Source organism: Myotis yumanensis, unplaced genomic scaffold (genome assembly GCF_028538775.1).
Source record: "Myotis yumanensis isolate MYYU_CA2020_CCGP unplaced genomic scaffold, mMyoYum1.0.hap1 SCAF_15, whole genome shotgun sequence".
Lineage (NCBI taxonomy): Eukaryota > Metazoa > Chordata > Mammalia > Chiroptera > Vespertilionidae > Myotis > Myotis yumanensis.
The window spans coordinates 16,610,988-16,633,440 of NW_027223766.1; the positions used below are offsets into that span (position 1 = coordinate 16,610,988).

The 22,453-nt window shown below is 39.8% G+C and overlaps 2 protein-coding genes across 4 annotated transcripts in view; one reads left to right on the forward strand and one right to left on the reverse strand.

The window, feature by feature from the left end:
• XKR9 (XK related 9) overlaps positions 1–10,504 on the reverse strand; it is a 61,320-nt gene extending 50,816 nt beyond the window's left edge. For 2 of the 3 annotated variants that reach the window (XM_070392057.1, XM_070392055.1), the window contains exons 1-2: positions 10,170–10,504; positions 2,571–2,791 (exon numbers count right to left, since the gene is read on the reverse strand). In XM_070392057.1, the coding sequence (XP_070248158.1) occupies positions 2,571–2,791; positions 10,170–10,441 (493 nt within the window). In that variant the 5' untranslated portion in view covers positions 10,442–10,504. Of the gene's footprint in view, positions 1–2,570; positions 2,792–7,911; positions 7,942–10,169 lie in introns of those variants that run through there. The other variant, XM_070392056.1, reaches the window with a different exon arrangement.
• Positions 10,505–15,674: 5,170 nt separating this feature from the next.
• LACTB2 (lactamase beta 2) overlaps positions 15,675–22,453 on the forward strand; it is a 30,035-nt gene continuing 23,256 nt past the window's right edge. The window contains exon 1 of the mRNA XM_070391871.1: positions 15,675–15,859. Coding sequence (XP_070247972.1) covers positions 15,738–15,859 — 122 coding nt within the window. The 5' untranslated portion in view covers positions 15,675–15,737. The remainder of the gene's footprint in view (positions 15,860–22,453) is intronic.

Below are 22,453 nucleotides of genomic sequence, written 5' to 3' on the forward strand. Positions count from 1 at the left end.
AAGGAAGGAGGAAGGAGGGAGGAGGGCGGGAGGAAGGAAAGAAAATTTAACATAAGTATGAGTTGGATGTCAACAAGCTCAATTTCCCATCCTATATAATAAAAGTCTAATATGCTAAGTGTCCAACCATTCTCCTGACCATTCGCCCAGTCACTATGATGCACACTGACTACCAGGGGGCAGACGCTTCAACCAATAGGTTAGCTTGCTGCTGGGGTCTGGCCAATCAGGACTGGGCGAGATGGCCGGACACACCCTGGAGCCCTCCTGTGGTCCCTCCCCGGCTCCGATCGTGCATCTGTGGGGTCCCTCGGCCTAGCCTGAGCCCTCTCGCAATCCGGGACCCTTCGGGGGATGTCGGAGAGCCAGTATTGGCCTGATCCCCACAGGCCAGGCCAAGGGACCCCACCAGTGCATGAATCTGTGCACCGGGCCTCTAGTCTGTATATATTTTTATTTATTTCAGAGAGAGACAAAGCTAGAAACATCAATGGTGACAGAGAAGCAGTGATCAGCTGCCTCCTACCTGCCCCACACTGGGGATTGAGCCCACAACCTGGGCATGTGCCCTAACCAGAAATCGAACTGTGACCTCCTGGTTCATAGGTCTATGTTCAACCACTGAGCCACCAGCCAGGCTATCCAGTAGTCTTAGATATTTTCAGAGGGAGAGTAGATTCAAATAATTTAGCCTTTAGTGGTAGAGCTGATTTACATAACCTGAGTTTTTTATCTGCTTTCCATCTTCTAAACACTTGTTGATATTTCTAATCTGCTATTCCACTCTGCATTCTATTTGTTCTTGTGGGTTTATATTATTTTTAATCCTTTACTCTCCTTATTAGTGTGGTTCAGGAAGGAGCAAAAATAAAAGAATATGTTCAGCCTTCTGAAATACTTCTATAAGTAACCTGATTTTTTTTTAACATTCTGAGTTATTCTTCCTGATTCTCAAAACAATACATGGTTACTGTAGAATTTTGGAAATTCAGAGAAAAGTGTAAAGAAGATTAAATAAATTCATTCATAATCTCACTACCCATAAGCAGCCACATTAACGTTTTTCATATTTTCTTCCAGACACTGTTCAATATAATAATTTCTTTGTATCCGTAAAAGTATGCTCATAGGAAATTTTATAAACTGTTTTTGTCTAAATTTTATTTTAGAATTACTTTCCTGTCATTAAAAGTTATCACTATTTTCTGTGGCTAATAGTTTTTATAGTAACATTGTACAGTAACTTATTTACCAATTATTCTATTGTTAGACAATTAGCTTTTATTTATGTCTTTATTTATTTTGCTATTTTTAGCTAATACCTCAATTTCTTACTTCAAGGAGAAACTAAAGAATGAGGATAAAACCTCATAATATGAGGATAGAACCTCATAATATGAAGATCATCACTGGATCCCATTGTGATCCAGATGCTATGTACTACTTGGAATCATCAGCAGATCTACCATATGATAGGCTATAAACTCTAAATGTTCAACTTCTAGTTTCAGTAACTATGTGGCACAGAACACATAAGTCCCAACCCACAAATTATTTGCATCACAAGAAAAAAGAGGCCTTATACACAATAGGTTCATTTCAGTGTCTTATTAACAAGCAAGGTAAAAATAATAATATTAGAAGGGACTACAACATTGAAGTTTATGGGAAATTGGAAACAGAAAGACTACTTAGGGAAAGAAACTGATCTCACAGGTGAGTCTAGCATAGAGGGAACTCCAGGAAAGATGACAATCTGGTACTCTGAGATTAATCCAAGTCTGCATAAAACCTTAGTCATTACTTTTTTTTAACATCTCAAATTAAACTACTATTAAATGGGGGTTTTTTTATGGAAATGTCAAACTGTCCTTTAAAATTGAATATTTTACCCTAACAATGAAATATGCTATAATAAAACAACATATTGGTCAACTTTCATGAGTTTTGTAGCATTTGCACTTTCATCTAATGATTCCAATTCTGGAAATTTACCCTATGGATATACTTTACACATGCATAAGATTATTTACAGCAGCATTTTTTGCAACAGTAAAATATTAGAAACAACCTAACAACATAAACCGGGCTTGTTAAATAAATCATGGTATATCTATAATTTGTAATACTATTCAGATAATAAAAATGAATGAGGGAGCTCTTTCTGTACTGATATGAATAGATCTCCAAGACATACTGTTAAATACTGCAAAAAAACTGTTTTTATTTTAAGTTACTATTTATATAAAAGAGGGGGAAGGAAGAGAGAAAGGGAGAGACACAGACAAAGAGATAATTAATATAGGCTTTTTAAATTATTTTCTAAAAGAATCATCGAAAAACTGCCAAGTTTCCTTTCTGGGCAAACAAAAGAAGGAATGGGGAAAAAAAGGAGGGAGGCAACATATCTTTATAGACTTTTAAATATTTAAATCATGTCCTTCTTTTTAAAACTTAAACAATTCTATAAAGAAAAACAATAAAAAATTCTAAAACCTGCCCTAAAGTTATGTAGTTAACATAAGATCTCAGAGGCCTCCATCTAACAAAGGGTGTTAAGAAAGACTTACACTGACTGATATTTGCTTGACCGTGTTCCAAACAGGTATAGAGCTGAAGAACAAGTTGTGGGCAGCCTTCCAGGTAGGTCTCAAATAGCCTGAGCATGCTCAAATCAGTCACTCCATCTATAACTTCTTTATGTGGATCAATTTGTTTTTCTATGAAGTTACCAGTTTTGCTGCTATATTTGAAAGCCACATGATAACCCTTTTTCAAGGCAAACCAATACCTGTAAAGTAAACATGATCATTTGTCTTGTGTAATATATACTTTATAACATGTATATTAATATACACAATAATTTGAAAAAAGTAGCATATGTTTAAGTACAGATTTTTCCCACAAACTTTCTCTACTACAAATTTCTTATGGTGGCTTTATTGAGATTCAAACCCTATAACTTTTTATTTCATGTTTGATGTGCCATTTTGTGCTAGCACTGTTAAATATACATTACTCATTTCATCCTTACAATAATTGAGATGAGTAGGTATTATTCCCATTTTACAGATGGGGAAATTAAGGCTGAAAAACAGTAAGGTGATTCACTGACAGTTACATAGAGAATAAGGGGCAGACCTAGAGTCCAAACTGAGATCTTATGATTCCTAGTCTTAACCACTACTTTCTGAAAGACAAACTGCAATTTTCAATTCATACAATTTATCTTTTTTTAAAAATTTATTTTAGAGAGAGGAAGGGAGGGAGGGAGAAAGAGAGAGAGAGAGAGAGAGAGAACATTGATGTGAGAAACATCGATCAGTTGCCTCCTTACAGGCCCAGAACCAGATATCAAACCCACAACCTGGGTATGTGCCCTGACTGGGAATCTAACCCACCAACTTTTGGTGTATAAGACGACGATTCTACCAACTGAGCCACAGCACATGTGCACTAGGCTGCCCAACCCAGGCCCTGCTCCAGTCACAGACAACCAAATTAACAGGGAGCTTCCACACACATGTGCACACTGGGCCACCCCACACCCAACATAGGAGCCCCTAAACATATAAAGCAAAAATTAACAGACAATATTACAACAATAGTAAGGTACTTTAATACCTAACTTGGATCAATGGATATATCATGAGACAAAAAATCAATAAGGAAACAAAGACCTTAAATGTCATATTAGGCCAAACTGACTCAATAGATTATGTATAGAATATTTCATCCAAAAACTGCAGGATACACATTTTTTTCAAGTGCACATAGAACATTCTCTAAGACTGATCACATATTAGACCACAAAAGAAGTCTCAATAAATTCAAGAAGACTGAAATCATATCAAGCATTTTTTCAACCATATTATCAAAATAGAAATCAACTAAGAGAAGAAAACTGGAAAAATCAGAAACATGTGGAGATAAACAACATGCTATTAAACAACCAATTGATCAAACAGGAAATCAAAAAATACCTGGAGACAAATTAAAATGAAAATACAACTTTCCAAAATCTATGAGATGCAGCAAAAGCAATTTTAAGAGGGAATTTCATAGCTATACAGGCCTATCTGGGTTGCAAGTTTCCTGCCCCAGTTGTGGCTTGTTTGGGAGGCAACCAATTAATGTGGCTCTCTTGCCTAGATATTTCTCTCTCTTTCTTTCTTTCTTTCTTTCTTTCTCTCTCTCTCTCTCTCTCTCTCTCTCTCTCTCTCCTCCCCCCCCCTCCCTTCCACTGTCTCTAAAATCAATGGGAAAAATATCCTCCAGTGAGGATTAACCAAAAAAAATTAAAAATTTAAAAATAAAGTGAAGGAGAAGTTACAACTGATAACATCCTATATAATAAAAGCCTAGGTGGTGTCATGCACGACATCATCACAAGATGGCCACCACTAGATGACCAGCAGGGGAGGGCAGTTGAGGGTGAACAGGCCAGCAGGGGAGGGCAGTTGTGGCAATCAGGCCAGCAGGGGAGAGCAGCTGGGGCCATCAAACCGGCAGGGGAGGGCAGTTGGGGGCAGCCAGGCCAGCAGGGGAAGGCAGTTGGGAGCCATCAGGCCAGCAGGGGAGGGCAGTTGGGGGTGATCAGGCCAGCAGGGGAGCAATTAGGTGTCAATCAGGCCAGCAGAGGAGTGGTTAGGGGGCGATCAGGCTGGCAGGCAGAAGCGGTTAGGGGCAATCAGGAAGGCAGGCAGGCGAGTGGTTAGGAGCCAGAGGTCCTGGATTGTGAGAAGGATGTCCGACTGCCAGTCTAGGCCCACAGGGATCGGGACTAAACCGGCAGTTGGACATCCCCCAAGGGGTCCCAGATTGGAGAGGGTGCAGGCCGGGCTGAGGGACAACCCTCCCCTGTGACAAATTTCATGCACCAGGCCTCTAGTAGAAATATAAAGAATCATTATATGCCAACAAATTGAACAGCCTAGAAGAAATGCACAAATTTCTAGAATGATACAACCTTTCAAGACTGAATCAGGCTCACTGGTTGAGCATGGACCTATGAACCAGAAGGTCATGGTTTGATTCCCAGTGCATATGCCCGGATTGCAGGCTCAATTCCAACTGTGGGGCGTGCAGGAGGCAGCTGATCAATGATTCTCTCTCATCATTGATATTTCTATCTCTCTCTCCTTTTCCCTTTCTCTCTGAAATCAATAAAAAATATATATTTTTTTTAAAAAGACTGAATCAGGAGGCACCACAAGACATGAATTTAGAATAAGAAAAAGGCTTGATTGATGCAGGAGGAACCAAGATGGCGGCATAGGTTAACGCTGGAGTTTGTTGCCTCGAACAACCACTTCAAAAATACAACTAAAAGACGGAACGGACATCATCCAGAACCACAGGAAGGCTGGCTGAGTGGAAGTTCTACAACTAGGAGGAAAGAGGAAACCATACGAGACTCAGAGGAGGCGCAGTGCTGAAGTGAAATACTAAGGTGCGGAGTGCATGTGGAGCCGGTCAACGGCGGAGGGCGCAGTTGTTGTTTTCAATCAGGAGGGAGTTTCAGACTCTGAGCTCCAGATCCGGGCAACTCTCTAGGGACCCAGACTCAAACGGGAGAAGCGGGAAGGCAGCTTTCTCTCAGAGGTTTGCAGCGGTTGCAGAGCCGCTGGGGACGGAACTGAGAGAAGCCATAACTGCTCGCTCCGCCCGCCCTGTAGATCCACGGGGACCCGCCCCGCCCAAGCCCTGCACAGAGGCATTTGCCGGATAGCCTTAGGCAAACGCTAGACTAGCACCGCCCTAGAGATCCAGCACAGAAGCTCTCCCACTGCAGACATAGCTGACTCTCATAGCCAGTTAGCCTGGAGGTCAATTCACCCCCAATATTGCCGACAACAATCAAGGCTTAACTACAACAAGACTGTGCACAAAGACCACAAGGGGGTGCACCAAGAAAGCATAAAAAATGCGGAGACAAAGAAACATGACAGAAATGGAGGATATAAAGCTAAAAAACGCACTTTTAAGGTCTTTCAATAATCTTCTAGAAACTGCCGATAAACTTGATGAGAGCCTCAAGAAAACTAATGAGACCCTCGATGTGATAAAGAACCAACTAGAAATTAAGCATACACTGACTGAAATAAAGAATATTATACAGGCACCCAACAGCAGACCAGAGGAGCGCAAGAATCAAGTCAAAGATTTGAAATGCGAAGAAGCAAAAAACACCCAACTGGAAAAGCAAAATGAAAAAAGAATCCGGAAGTGTGAAGATAGTGTAAGGAGCCTCTGGGACAACTTCAAGCGTACAAACATCAGAATTATAGGGGTGCCAGAAGATGAGAGACAGCAAGATATTGAAAACCTATTTGAAGAAATAATGGCAGAAAACTTCCCCCACCTGGTGAAAGAAATGGACTTACAAGTCCAAGAAGCACAGAGAACCCCAAACAAAAGGGATCCAAAGAGGACCACACCAAGACACATCATAATTAAAATGCCAAGAGCAAAAGACAAAGAGAGAATCTTAAAAGCAGCAAGAGAAAGAGACTCAATTACCTACAGGGGAATACCCATACGACTGTCAGCTGATTTCTCAACAGAAACTTTGCAGGCCAGAAGGGAGTGGCAAGAAATATTCAAAGTGATGAATACCAAGAACCTACAACCAAGATTACTTTATTCAGCAAAGCTATCATTCAGAATTGAAGGTCAGATAAAGAACTTCACAGATAAGGAAAAGCTAAAGGAGTTCATCACCACCAAACCAGTATTATATGAAATGCTGAAAGGTATCCTTTAAGAAGAGGAAGAAGAAGAAAAAGGTAAAGATACAAATTATGAACAACAAACATGCATCTATCAACAAGTGAATCTAAGAATCAAGTGAATAAATAATATGATGTACAGAATGAACTGGTGATTATAATAGAATCAGGGACATAGAAAGGGAATGGACTGACTATTCTTGGGGAGGAAAGGGGTGTGGGAGATGCGGGAAGAGACTGGACAAAAATCGTGCACCTATGGATGAGGACAGTGGGTGGGGAGTGAGGGTGGAGGGTGGGGCGGGAACTGAGAGGAGGGGAGTTATGGGGGGGAAAAAGAGGAACAAATGTAATAATCTTAACAATAAAGATTTAATTTAAAAAAAAAAGACATGAATTTAAGTGTAGACCACATTTCACAGAAACTATAGATATCTCCTAAGAATAAAATCAAAGTCTCTAGAGAGGACTTGGTGAAGGCCTCACAATTTTTTCAGGGGCAATGACCAGAACATAATCATGGATACTAGCCTAGGCATGCAAGAAACAAACCAATATGAGTACCCAGTAGTAGAAGCAGAGCCAGTAGTAACAAACTTGTAAAAGCTTCAGATATTGAAATTGTAAATGAAACAGCTATGCTATGTTTAAAGATATAAATGGCAAGTCTGAAATATCTACAGTGAACAGGAAACTACAAAAGGTGACATAGCAGACTTGTGAAAAGAACCAAATACAGCTTCTGTTATGAGTCTGTTAGATATAGTGAGAATATCTAACTTACATTTGCTTGCAGTCCCAGAAGGCAAAGGGACAGAAAATGTTAGAAAGTAATGACTAAGAATTGTGCAGAAGTGAAAGAAGTTTCAAAGAATCATGAGAACTAGCAAATGTCAAGCAAGAGAAATAAATCTATACTTAGATATATCATAATTAAACTGTAGAAAACCAAAGGGAAAGAGAAAAATCATAAGAGCAACCAGAGGGAAAAAAGACTGTCACCTAACACTTCAAGAGAAACAATAAACACCAAAAGACAAGAGAATGTAATACGAAGAGATAAAATAACTAACTACTCATCTCAAATTCTATAGCCACTAAATATCTCTCAAGAAAGCTAATGAAATACTGACATTTCTAGACAACCGAAAACTGAAAATGATGTCACCAACAGACTCACAATAGATGCAATTCTGGACCTCAGGCAGGCAGAAGAAAAGTGATCCATAGTGGAAAGTCTGAGATTCAAGAAGGAATTAAAAATAAAGAGAATAGTAAATATATAAGTAAGTATAACAAAATTTAGCTATATAAAACAGAAATAATAACACAATAATATGGTCTAGTGAGATTAAACACAAGAATTAAAATGCCAGCAATATTAATGTACAGTATATGTTGGGAATATGGTACATGGAATTTAAGTGTTTTGAGGTCTTTATATTATTTTTGAGAACAATAAAGGTTCTGTTCAACTTTGGACCTGGGATAATTTAAGACAGCACATTATGAGATAACTCAAGATTGCACTTTACGGACTATGCTTCTATATAGGATGTAATATGTTGGAGGAACCAATCCTCCTGCCAAAACAACTATAAAAACTGGAAACTGAGCTGATGTTTCTGCAGATATTTGTTGCCTGGAGGTACAAGGACAAGATGTTGAAAATATGGATTTTTCTCAGGTAGAGGGTTATTGTTAGAACAGAAAAAAATAGCAGAGGTTTTAAAGATTTTGTAGGTCTAAAGACAGGGACCTCAAAAGCTCAGTCAGTTCCCCACCCCCCCCGCTCCCAGGACATTTAACAAATTTTGGAACTATAAGATAAAGGCTAACTCTAAGCAGAAAGTCTTGAAAAAGCAAAGCAGAATTTTTCTGACAGTCTTGTGATGCCAAGGAGATAAGGACCCATGACTACATCAGGCTCTCAGTGCCCTAGAAGGCTGCACCCTAGGAGCAAACCAAGAGTAGACTGAACCTCACTCTAAGTGTCCAGGAGAGAAAAGGAAAATAGTGTTATCTGAGCCTCTATCATCTTTACATATAATGGTTAACATTCAATAAAAATTATTAGGTATGTCAAAAGACAATGAAAATCAAGGCAATTTTGCCTTTTATAATACAATTTATAATTTATAACACAATATCCTGCAGTATCTTCAAGCCATTATTTGAAACATCAAAGAAAATAGTTCTGTAGATATGAAAATTTTACATTTATAGAATGGCTAATAAAGAATTTACCATATTTCTAAACTCTCAGCAAGGTAAATGTTATCCTTCTCTAGATATTATAACCTCATAATTCCCATTATTGCTCATGCAGAATATTCATTAAATCTTATTTATTACACATTAAAAACTTATCAGCACTTTTACTCCATCCCTTTAAACATTTTCATCTTATTGAAAACATAGTTTCAAAACTACCCTCCAATATCTATACCTAAAGTACTTTCCAGCTTCCCTAAAACCTGTACTTTTTTCTCATTGCATATTTTGTTTCTCTTACATGTTATAATCTTACTAACTCTAGCTTTAAAAAGACAAAGTATGTGAAAATACTTTGAAAATTATAAATCTTCACACAAATTTAATGGCATTTATTATTATCATCATCAATTAACATATAAAAAGCCTGAAAATTCTTAATACTTTCAACTAGTTGACATGAATATGTTGCTTTTTAACAGGACAGAATCAGAAATTAACCTTTATGTAAGCTATTAAAATGGTCCAAATTCCAAAATTAAATGTAATAAAACAATATGTTATCCTCTTAATGTGCTTTTAATTTTTCTCTTTTAAGATATACAGATATCTTAAAAGTAAAGAGAAAAATTGCTTTTAACAAAATTAAATCCCTTAAGGTAATATTGAAAAGGTCATATGAAATTAGATATACAGATAATCATGGAATTCTCAAGGCCTATTTAGATATTAGTTTCTTTAACTATTAAAGTTTTTGAGCATGATTCTTAAAGCTGTTTCTAATTCTGTGCATGATTCTGTACCAGCTTACCACATGGCTACTATATTATTGCAGTAAATTTTTCATTTGGTTATATCAATGGTACAAGTAACTTAAAAATTAAGTGCTCTAGCAGAGTTGCAAGTGATAAACATATTTGCACTATTGGGGTTTGAATATAAAACAGAAGATCACAAAACATAGAAATTAGTCTTTTTCCTTCTCATAAAAAGTGAGCACATGTCAGAAAAAGTAACTTAATTAGGTAAACTAAAACATTAATAAACCTGGAAAATTCTGACAGTACAGCAATTACTCATACAAACAGCAATAATAAGGAGCCAGTAACCTTTGTGCTACATGCAAATAGGGGACCTTTGTACATTTGACAACCTAGATACAGAAAGGCAGTTTCTGTTCGAATAAAAGTAAAATAGTGTTAATGATCAAAAGTGTACGCTCACCTTGTAAAAATTCCTCCTTGCAAGCAGTGAAGTAGAAGAAAACGATACTGACTTTCTTGGCCTGCTTTCTTTAAATCGGACTTATACCAAGAATAACTAAAACACTGGACCACAAGTGTTCCAACAAGCATAAAACTTACTGTTAAAACACCAAAAACATATTGTCCTTCATGGAAAAACCTAACAGATACCCAGATGTCCACAATTAAATCAGTTATATAGATTATAATGCCAACAACTGACATCATAAAATTCGATTTAGTATATTTCATTATGAATCACTATAGCTCTTAGTTGTCTACTTTCTTCTCTGATACAAAAAGAAAAAAAAACAGCTTTTGTATAGCACTGAATTTTATTTTCTACTCTCTAAATCTATTTAGAAGAACAAATATTATGAAATTGGAACACTAAAATCAAAGTGACTAATTTTAACTTTCTTTTCTAAATCTCTAATTTAGGTTTAATGTTACAAGGTTTTATTCAATCTTCTGTTTCACAATGATCTTCATTACTGATGACAATACCTAAAATAAAACATATTTATATTTATATATAAGATTCTTAAACTCTTGAGTATAGTATTAAAAACCCTAGGTCATGAGTTTATCAAAGCTCTATTTAAATATATATTTATATATAACCACTAAATATAGTTCTTATAATAGCTTTGGGAACGTAAAGTCTCAACAATATACTAACAAACTGAAAACTTCCTCTCAAACTATTTACCTTTTTTTCCAGACTATCTTTTAAAAAGCTTAACCTAGGTCTCTCTGCTCTTCATATGAGAAGATAAGCCGTCTGCAAACCAGGAAGTGAGCCTTTACCAGACACTGGGTCTGTTTTTCACCTTGATCTTGGACTTCCTTTCTTCTCAGATATGCTTCTACTGGAAAAGGCTTCTCTACCCTAATTCTCATCTATTTGCCAACCAGAGAGCCTGAAACTCTCCACTAGAGATGGAATCCTCCAGGTTAAACATTCTCCTCTATTAAAATAAATATTGCACATAGGGTGGAAGAGTAGATAGTAATAAAAGTAGCTACCATTTCTGAGTGTTTACTTCATGTGAAATGTTTTACATATATTATCTCATTTAATCCTTACAAATCCTTATGAGAAGGATATTATGGGCCCCATTTTATAGGTCAGAAAACTGAGTTTAGAGAGATATTGGGTGTTTAGGTGAGTTATCTCTAAAGAGCAAACGGGTTTTTTTTTTAATAGTAGATGATTCCTTTAAAATTACAAACTATAATACCTAACCACTCCATACGTGCATTTCTTAATCACTCACCCCACACAGATAGCTTCCTTTACCTGGAACGGATATGGAAAACACTAGCAGTTTTGAATCAAGTTTAATAAGATGGGAAAAATAACTTCTAAGAAACTTATTAATTGCATTATTGGTAGAATATCAGATTCAATAAACTAATCCAATATGACATCTTCTATATTCCTAATTTAGTGAGGCAGGGACATACCGCAACTGTAGAGAAACCTACACAGCAAGGTAGTAAATACAGCAGCTCTCATAAAGAAATCCCCAGCTCTTTCAGTAACCACATAGTTGTACAACTTTCATGAAGGACAGTTCACCTCTATCCCTACAGTCGATCACTATTCCAATACCACCTTATGAGAAAAAATGCCACCTATAAAATTTGACTTCCTAGGAAACTCGTGACACTAACTTAATACCACAGTTCCAATCCAATTTTATTCAGAAGTCAGCCCAGCTGTGTGGCTTCCTGGCTGTCAGCCCAAATATATAACCTTTGTCCACTGTACATGATCTCTTGGCAATAAACCAGATATTTACAAAGTAAAAACTAGCAACCTTTCACTTGTCGACCAAATTTAACACACGTAAAATATAGACTAGACTTACTTGTCAAATATAAAAAGCCTTCTTTAACTCAGTCTCTTCCAGAAAATCTTCATTTATTTCTTCTTCACTGAAAACAAGTGTCATTAAAGAGTTTGTAACCCTTTAAGATCGAAGGCTAAAATGAAACTGAAATCACCTGTTAGTCATATGTGGGATTTTTCTAATCTAGTGATAAAAGAGTGATTCATGTGACTACGATATAACCTTTTATAACCATCACTTTGGGAACAGGAATAACATGCCTCCTTTTATAGGTTGCCTAGGTTACAAGCTTTCATTGTATTTATCAATGAAGTTTTAAGAAAATACAATTTGCCTCACAGCATATCCAAGTGAACAGATATATTTGAAAAAGAGATTCTTGAATTTGAAATACTGAGAATTTATAATGCATCATTAAGTTAGCCCTATCTACTTTTTTAAACCGTATACCTTCTCAAACCCTATCATATGATTATTGGTTTCTGTTCCCAAAAACATCCACTAAATGTCTTCTATTTCCAAGCCTGTCTATAATGCCCTTCTACCTTCACCTACCTGATGAAAATCTATCAATCCTTTAAGAATCAGCTCAAAACCCATAACCTTTAAGCTTTCCTAGATCTTCCCAGTCAATCTGATGCTCCCCTTCCTCCTTGCAATCCCATCACTTTAGCTTCTCCTCTAGGATTTACCCAAGTATATGTTAAAATAAGACCATGTGTTGCCCTAACCGGTTTGGCTCAGTGGATAAAGCATCGGCCTGTGGACTGAAGGGTCCCAGGTTTGATTCCGGTCAAGGGCATGTACCTTGGTTGTGGGCACATCCCCAGTGGGGGGTGTGCAGGAGGCAGCTGATCGATGTTTCTCTCTCACCGATGTTTCTAGCTCTCTGTCCCTCTCTCTTCCTCTCTGTGAAAAATCAATAAAATATATTTTTTTTAAAAAATAAGACCATGTGTAGCTGCTTTCTGGTTGTGAGTGTCTGGAAAGGGCTTCCTATCTTTCATTTTTAATACCCTCCACAATATGTCTACAAGACATACTTTGCATGTTGTGGGCAGATGATAAATGACTACAAATGTGACTAGATAGAATGGAAAAACCTTTGGTCTTATTTCTTGGAGAGGAGGTCAACCTTCAAGTCACATTGCTAAACACATCAACAAAGACTCAATTTTGTATCTGTAGCTTAGATCCCTCTTCTGAACTCAACTCACCTATCCAAACTATCTATAGGTATTATCAAGATATCCCACAATCATCTCATTTCAACTTCTCTAAACCAAGTTTACTATCTTCCCTCTGTTCCTGCTCTTCTGCTAGTGTCTCCTTGTATGACCCTACTTGTCATTTAACTTTTTTTTTAATCCTCACCTGAGGATATGCTTTCACTGATTTGAGAAAGAGAGAGGGGGGCGGGGAGGCAGAGAGAGAGAAACATTGGTCAGTTGTCTGCCCTACACGCCTGTTATGGGATCCAACCTGAAACCTAGGTATGTGCCCTGACCGGGAATTGAACCTGCAGCCTTTTCCTGTAGAGGACAACTTTCCAATGAAGTGAGCCACCCAGCCAGGGCAAGTCACTTAACTTTTAAATTATTTGTTGGGTCCATTTCTTCATCTGTCAAATGAAGAGCTTGGTAGTAAACAAATGAAATCAAGATGGTAGGCACAAAGAAAATTCTAAAAAAAGAAAAAAAAGCTAAGGGATAAAAGCTAAGGAAGCTGCCCCCGAGTCTCAGGAAGAGCCCTGTGGTGCAGAAATGACTGTCCCACCCTCTTCTCAAAGGTTCTGCTGACTTTCCAGCAGAGTTCTGAATAGCCATTAATTCATGGCCACAAATACATAAATATCGATGCGTTGATATTCCTGACCTAGGGAATTTTGATGGTTAGTCCAAGCATTTTTTTAAAAGGCACATTGCTTGGCTCTGGCCAGTTGCTCAGTGGTTAGAGCGCTGGCCCTGTGAGCCCGATTCCCAGTCAAAGGCATTGCCTCGGTTGCACAGGTGCCGGCTGCATGCTCAAACCCCAGCCCCGTCAGCCCTGCAGGGACAGCCAATGGATGTGTCTCTCTCACATCCATGTTTCTCCCCCCACCCCTTTCAACCTTATCTAAAAGCAATGGAAAACATCCTCAGGTGGGGATTATAAACCAATACTAAAAATAAAAGGCGTATTGCCTGCCTTCCCTTTGCAAAGGGGAGCGTTTATATCAGCGGTTCTCAACCTGTGGGTCGCGACCCCTTTGGCGGTCGAAGGACCCTTTCACTGGGGCCGCCTAAGACCATCCTGCACATCAGATATTTACATTACGATTCATAACAGTAGCAACATGACAGTTATGAAGTAGCAACGAAAACATTTTTATGGTTGGGTCACAACATGAGGAACTGTATTTAAAGGGCCAGAAAGTTGAGAACCACTGGTTTACATGATTATTTCCGTGAAGGTTTTCGAAGCGCTGCTATTAAAGGGGCATCTTCCCGACACAAGGCAAAGAAATGTGTCACACACAATAAAGGTGTGTCTTTCAAGAAATCTGGAATATTCGACTGCTGGTTTGTAAAAGAAACACCTTGTAAATTAATAGGAAATTGTCTTTTTCTTCAGAAGTACCTGCACAAGCAACATTAAAATGCTGGTACTGAATCTTAGAATTGCAAGCATCTCATGTGCCCGTTTTTTGGAGAAGAGCTGGGCTGGGCTGGTGGGCGTGTTCCACAGAGAGAGAGAGAGAGAGAGAGAGACAGAGAGACAGAGAGACAGAGAGACAGACACACTTCGTGCAATTGTCCAACCTCGATGAAACCGACCATAGGATCTTGCCGTTTTGTTCAGTAAACTGTGACTCAACCTTTTAAAAAGGGGGCGGCAGGGAACACGGGGGCGGCTCACCTGCTGGACCCCATCCCCGTCCGTCAAGGCCCACCTCGCGCTCCGGGCACAGGGAGGAACGTTGCTGCGAGGGTTCAATGAGATCGTGTTTATAAAGAGCGCTTAGCAGATGCAAGCGCTTGGTACACGTCACTTACAACTGTTCATTGTGAGAGATAAACAGGTTGCTCCTCACACACACACACACACTCACACTCCGGTGCCCACAAGCCTGACGGGCCCTGCTCCGGGATTCAGAACACAGTCACCACCCCTAACCTGCCTGCTGCCCTCTGCTCCAGCCCAAGATTTCCCAGGTTACAACGCCTCTTGTCCACTAGGATGAGCTCGCCCACCAGAACATAAACTCTGGGGAAGGCGCCCGGTTCCGGGACAAGACGCAGCTCTCAAAACCAGCCTCGCCTCAGGCGCCTCACGCCTCCCTCGCGCCGCCATACTCGAGGCCCAGGCAGCGTCACGTGGCCTCTAGCCCCGCCCCCAGCTCTGAGGCTGATTCCTCCCCGCTCGGCAGGCGCGGCGACACGTGGCCTCTGGCCCCGCCCCCAGCTTGGAGGCTGATCCCTCCCCACTCGGCTCGCACGGCGGACACGTGGCCTCTGGCCCCGCCCCCAGCTCCAAGGCTGATCCCACCCCGCTCGGCTCGCGCGGCGACACGTGACCTCTGGCCCCGCCCCCAGCATAGAGGCGGGTCCCGCTCCGCCCCGGTCAGGTGACTGCTGGCTCCGGCCTGTTTGCAGGTTCCGTGCTCCGGTCGCACCGTAAGCTGCGGCCCACGGGTAGCTTAAGCGGAGATGGCAGCCACTCTGCAGCGCATGGAGCGGCTGTCCAGTAGGGTGGTGCGCGTCCTGGGCTGTAACCCGGGCCCCATGACCCTGCAGGGCACCAACACCTACCTGGTAGGGACCGGCCCCAGGTAAACGCCCCCCGCCTCCCTCCTGCCCCCCTCACGCCCGCCGCTTCACCACTGGCCCGCGGAACTTGTGGGCAGGATGGCGGCGTCCTGCCCGGGCCCGGCGGGCCCACCAGAACCGTCCTCAGCTGCCCTGATCCTGGACCTCCCCTAAATCACGACCACCCGGGGTGGTAACCTCTCTAATTGAAAAGTGGCTGGGAGGGAAAGAATGGTTTTTAAAACTTCCCGTTTTTGAAACCCAGTTTACTTGGCGTGATGTTGAATGCCAGAGTGAGTGTGTTTAAGTGGCTGAGAAGTTACTGTCGCCGGAGTTTTTAAGAATCCAGGAAAATGCTGACTTGGTTCACCTTCTGACTCGCACTCAAGATGTTTTGCCCAGAGTGTGACGTCCCCGCCACAAAAGCGGGTAATTGTGCTGAAACCTTTTTCTTAACTCAGCGGCAGGGGGCAGGGCTGTCCTGCTTGCCAATTGCTGGAGTCCGGAATCCAAAAAAGCGCGCCCCCTCCCCCCGCCAGCCCTCGGGAGGGAATTGCTGACCACTTTTGTTTTTGTTTGCTATTATTGTGTGAGCTTATTTAGGTTAAGTTGTGAATGGAATAACCTATTTCTAAGAAAATGTTTTAAAATATATTTTATTGATTTTTTACAGAGAGGAGGAGAGAGGGATAGAGAGTTAGAAAAGTCGATCAGCTGCCTCCTGCACACTCCCCACTGGGGATGTGCCCGCAACCAAGGTACATGCCCTTGACTGGAATCGAACCTGGGACCCTTGAGTCCGCAGGCCAATGCTCTATCCACTGAGCCAAACCGGTTAGGGCTATTTCTAAAAAAATTTTTTCTCTTCAGCTCCATTCTGTTTTATGCAGAAAGGAAGAAGAGATGTGGTTTATTGCACCATACCTACTACATTGGACAACTTTTGTGTACTTAGTATAACCTAGATAATTCAAAATAGAAATAAGATGTAGTTCTCCTTGAGCCTGGAATTTAATTGCATAGTCAAAACGTTGCAATGAACACAATACACTTGAATACTAAATACAGCTTAATAAGTATAGTTAATTGAAGTATTTGCCTTTTTCCAGCAAATGAGAATTTTGGAAGCAGCAGGATGGAGGAACTGAAGTATTGCAAGTGTAGCAGGCAAAAGGTGAAGTCCAGAGCAAACAAGGCAGGGTCGGTTAGGTAAAGCGGCTTTAGGCTGCCTCCCAAACCTAGGAGGATAGAGAATTAGGCAGGAAAAAATACCTGATAGCTAGGGTAGCGTCTCTCTTAGCTGGTACTCACTCACCCCGGGAAGCCCATAGGCATTTTCTTCTCTCTTCCGTGTGTCGTCATAAACTAGTTCTAAAGTCAGTTCCTAACATGAAAATTGCAAATAGTCCAAATTACCCTAGAACAGGGGTGGGCAAACTTTTTGACTCGAGGGCCACAATGGGTTCTTAAACTGGACCGGAGGGCCGGAACAAAAGCATGGATGGAGTGTTTGTGTGAACTAATATAAATTCAAAGTAAACATCATTGCATAAAAGGGTACGGCCTTTTTTTTTTTTTTAGTTTTATTCATTTCAAACGGGCCGGATCCGGCCCACGGGCCGTAGTTTGCCCACTGCTGCCCTAGAAAGTCTCTGTGTCGGAGATCAATATACTGTTTCTCAATAAGGTCATTGTGGCCTACTTTTCTCTCAGCAATGAAACAGATGGCTGGTTCCATTTGGAAATCAAATAAAGAAGTTGGCTTAAATGTTTAGGGGCCATGTTGTATGAAAAATACATACTGTTATCTTTTTTTAAAATACATTTTTATTGATTTCAGAGAGGAAGGGAGAGAGAGAGAGAGAGAAACATCAATGATGAGAGAGGATCATTGATTGGCTGTCTCCTGCACGCCCCCGACTTGGGTATGAAGCTCAGGCCCAGGCATGTGCCTTTGACTGGAATCAAACCCAGAACCCAATGCTCTATCCACTGTGCCAAACTGGCTAGGGCTACATAGGGCATCTTTTAAAACACCAGAATCACAGTCAGTGTAGCAAAGGGCATGTGCTAAAAGAGACATACCCTGAAACTGAATGAGGGAAGACCAGATTCATAGTCTCCCATCTTAACTGCTTACACTGTTACTCAGGTAAACTCATGGAGTGGAATGGCCAGTGGAATCACTCATATATGAGAGAGATGATGAGTCCATATATTGAGCTAGGATAAGGCAATGGACAGCTGATGCTGCTCTGTAAAGTAGAAGTTAGGTGGCTAGAAATGATTATTAATTGAGTCCAAGTAGGAGGTTCTGATCTTGGTAGCCACCTGTTCCACTGCACAAAACAGTTCTAAGATCACAGATGGCCTCTATATCACTAAACCCAAAGGATTTTTCCATTCCCATCTTATTTGAATTTCAGTATCTTTTGATACTGTTGACCACTCCTTGATCTACTAACACCAATTTCTCCTGGCTTCCTCTTACTTCTCTAGCTGCTCTTTCACAGTCTCCTGTATAGAGTCATCCTCTTTACCAGGTCTTTTAAGGGTTTGAGTCCCTCAAGGTGCAATCCTAGTCTTATGTTCTCCTGCTATATTCTCTACCTAGGACCTAGGTGATCTTGTCTACTTCCTTGGTTTGAACTGTTATCTGTTCATTAATAATTCCCAAGTTTATTAGCACTCCAATTCACACAATATCCAAACTTGATCTTCAGACCAAGGCAGCCAACTGTTTTCTTAAATCTACTTGGATGACTCACAGCCACTCGAAACTCATTGTTTCCCAGACTGAACTTACGGGCTTTCCCACTAAACTTGATCCTCTTCCAGCCACTTGTCCGTATCTTGGTAAACAGAACCATCCTCACATTTGATCAGGCCAAGTACTTAAGTACGCTCCTCGACATTTTTTCTTTGCTTCTTGCACACATATCCAAGCCATTAGGAAGATCTCCCCAATTTCCACTGCTATCACCCAGTCCAAGCCAATACAACTCTTGCTTAGGCTTCTAAAATTGCCTCTGACTCCTCTCCATCTACTTTTGTTCCACTTCAATCCATCCTCCATCCTCCTTCATGTAGCCAAAGTAGTATTTGTTTTTTAATGAAAATTAGAAAGCCGTGCATATTCCAGCCCCACCCATCTCATCAACCTGATCTGAAACCTCTTTCCCATCCCAGCCAGGAGAGTTGTATCCATTCTGGCTCAGGACATTCATGCATGCTTTCCTCTCTGTCTCCCACGTATACCTCTCCTCTTTACCCAGCTAGCCTCACTCATCTTTTAGAGTCCAGTTAAAATGTCATTTTTCTCAAGGAAGCTTCCCTTGACCCCTTAGACTATATTAGTTTAATGTAATACATTGCCTTACCATGCCATACTTTTCATGGCCCTTGATAATAAAATGATTTTTGTATGTGTGTAAGACGAAGCTTTGCACACCTCTACTCCCCACTAAAATATAAGTTCAATGAAGGCTTATTCATTACTGTATCCCCACCACTAGCACAGAGCCTTGTACACAGTACAAGTAGTACAGGAAATGTTTGCTGAATGAGTGAGTGTTCTCTACATTTTTTCTACATTTTCTCTATTATGATTTCAGGACTGCTGGATAACTACAATTTTAGCTAATCTTCCAGCCTCATTCTTATCAGCCCATGGATGCCAAATGAATTTCCCTAAAGCACTACTAGACCTACTGCGATGTCTAATACATAGGTCTCAATAAACATTTGAATGGACAAATAATAATCAGACTTTCCAGAGTATGTTCTGGAAAAGTAAATTTTCCTAAGAACCTCTAGAAAGCTGCAATTTTAACCTTTACTATCAAAATTGTAAATATCTTTAGAGCAAATATACTATTTCCTATTAATAGGAAAAGGCAGTCTAATGAAGTAGAGTTAAGACTCTGGACTCTAATTACCTAGATCCCAGTCCTGGCTTAAGATTTTGGAAAAGGCAGTTGATTCTCTAAGCTTCAGATTCCTTATCTATACAATGAAGTTTGTATAGTACCTGTCTCATAGGATGTTATGAGGGTTCAGTGAAATTTAAATGGAAAATCACATCAAAAGCACTTAAATTCTAGCATGTGGGAAGCATACAATGTTAGCTATTACTTTTATCACTTCTGCTTCCAGATAATTCAGGGTTCATAGTAGGTGCTCAGAAAATTCCTAATGATTTTGTAAGAGTGACAGCAAATTGACAGAGAGACCACTTAATAGCTATCTTAAAATTAATATAAAATACCTAAAAGAGGAAGTTGATTTTACTTTCATCAGTTGAATTTTTCTGTATTCACATAGCAGATTGTTACTATATGCCAAGCATTGTACTCTAGTGAGTAAATGGTAACAGACCTGTACAGATTTTCCTGCACTCTTGTTCCCTTCATTAGTAAACTTGTATTTGTAAAGTGACCTCCTATGTATTGCCTGTGGCCATGAAGAACAAAGTCAACCAGCTCACATAGAGATAACTCTAATCCTCTGCAATATTCACAGACATCATTGAAAGAATTGCTATTTGAGAACATTGTTTTTCTAATTTACAGCTGAAGTTTCATTTATGCCACATGAAGAATGATTCTAGGTGCTTGCTAAGTAGTACCCTCCCACTAGAGAGGCAGTATGTCTTTTTTTTATTTGTTCGTTTGTTTTTTAACACTAAATTAAAAGACATAACTGCTTTTAATAACTCAGATATACCCCAGTCTATAGTGTCCAGAAATTACTGCAGGGTTACTGGGATGTTTATTAAAAATACTAGGATATCTGATGTCTTCTGAGTAGCTGAGACAGTATGTCTTCAATGGAGAACTCATTGGACTTCATATCTGAGTGTCTAGTGCTTCCCAGCACCACCTATTGCTAGGGCCTGGAGCAAATCACTTAGCCTTTCTGAAGTCTAGTTTCCTCTGCTGTAAATAAAATAATAACAAATAATAGTACCTTCCTAGAGTTGATCTGAGATAATAAATATGTGAAAACGCCAAGTGTTAGTTTAATTTGCTATGTTGGCCGATGTAAGATGTTACATTGTTCCCCCATTCAGTAGGTTTCCTTTTCATTTTGTTGATGGTTTCATTTTGTTGTTGGTTTCCTTTGTTGTGCAAAACTTTTTGGTTTTATATAGTCCCATTTCTTTATTTTCACTTTTGTTGTCATTGCCTGAGCAGACAGTTCCAAAAAATATTGCTGAGACTGATGTCAAAAGAGTTTATGCCTATGTTTTCTATGAATTTTATGGTTTGGCGGGTCTTACATTTAAGTGTAATCCATTTTGAGTTTATTTTGGTGTAGGTATAAAAAAGTCCCAATTTCATTCTTCTACATATAGATGTTCAGTTTTCCCAATACTACTTATTGAAGAGACTGTCTTTTCCTATTGTATATGCTTGCCTCCTTTATTTGTACATTACTTGAATATATATATATTTATATGTGTGTGTGTGTATATATATACACACACACACAAATTATACATATATATATGGTTTATTTCTGGGATCTCTATTCTGTTCCATTGACCTGTTTGTCAGTTATTGATGAATTAGTAAATGAATGAATGATTCAGTCTTTTCATAAAGACTAATCTTCTCTCCGGAAGCCTGAACTAGGGAGGTGCTACTATGAAACGACATGAATTACAAAGTTAATTCATTGGTTCTTGAGGAGGAAATGTCACCCTTATTTCTTTAGTTCAGGAAAACTTCTTAGAGAAAGACCATCATTCCATAAAATAGTGATGAAGGGCAAAGTATATGAAGGTTCAGAACCAAAAGCAGGAATATAATAATAGGGTTGTCTAAATAAAGAAGCAAAGCAACTCAGACATTTCTCCCACGCTTTTTCACTGATTTCATTTTCATGTGTAAGGGAGCTATTGTAAAGCTTCAGGGATAAGTTTTGTATGTAGTGCAAAAGAATAGGTTTCTTCAGCCTAAGTGCCCATCAGTAGATGAATGGATTAGAAAACTGTGGTACATCTACACGATGGAATACTATGCTGCTGTTAAAAAGAAGGAACTCCTACCATTTGCAACATCATGGATGGAACTGGAGAGCATTATGCTAAGTGAAACAAGCCAGTCAATGAAGGAAAAATACCACATGATCTCACCCATTCATGGATAATAAAGACCATTACAAACTTTTGAACAATAATAGATACAGAGGCAGAGCTGCCTCAAACTGATTGTCAAACTGCAGTGGGAAGGCCAGAGAGAGTTGGGGGGCAGGAGGGAGGGGAGTAAGAGATCAACCGAAGGACTTGTATGCATGCATATAAGCATAACTAATGGACATAAGACACTGGGGGGTAAGGGAGGGTAGTGGTTTGTCAAGGGCGGGGGGGGGGGGGGGAAAGGATACTTATGTAATACCCTTTGTAATACTTTAAGAGGAAAATAAAAAAAAAAAAAAAAAAAAAAAAAAAAAAAAAAAAAAGAATAGGTTTCTTTAGGGGTGCCATTGAGTCAGATTCTTTCATGTCTCTGAGACATTTGAGGATATTGTTAAAAGAACTCAAAGACAGCCCAGCCGATGTGGCTAAGTGGTTGAGCATCAGCGTATGAACCGGGAGGTCACGGTGCACCAGT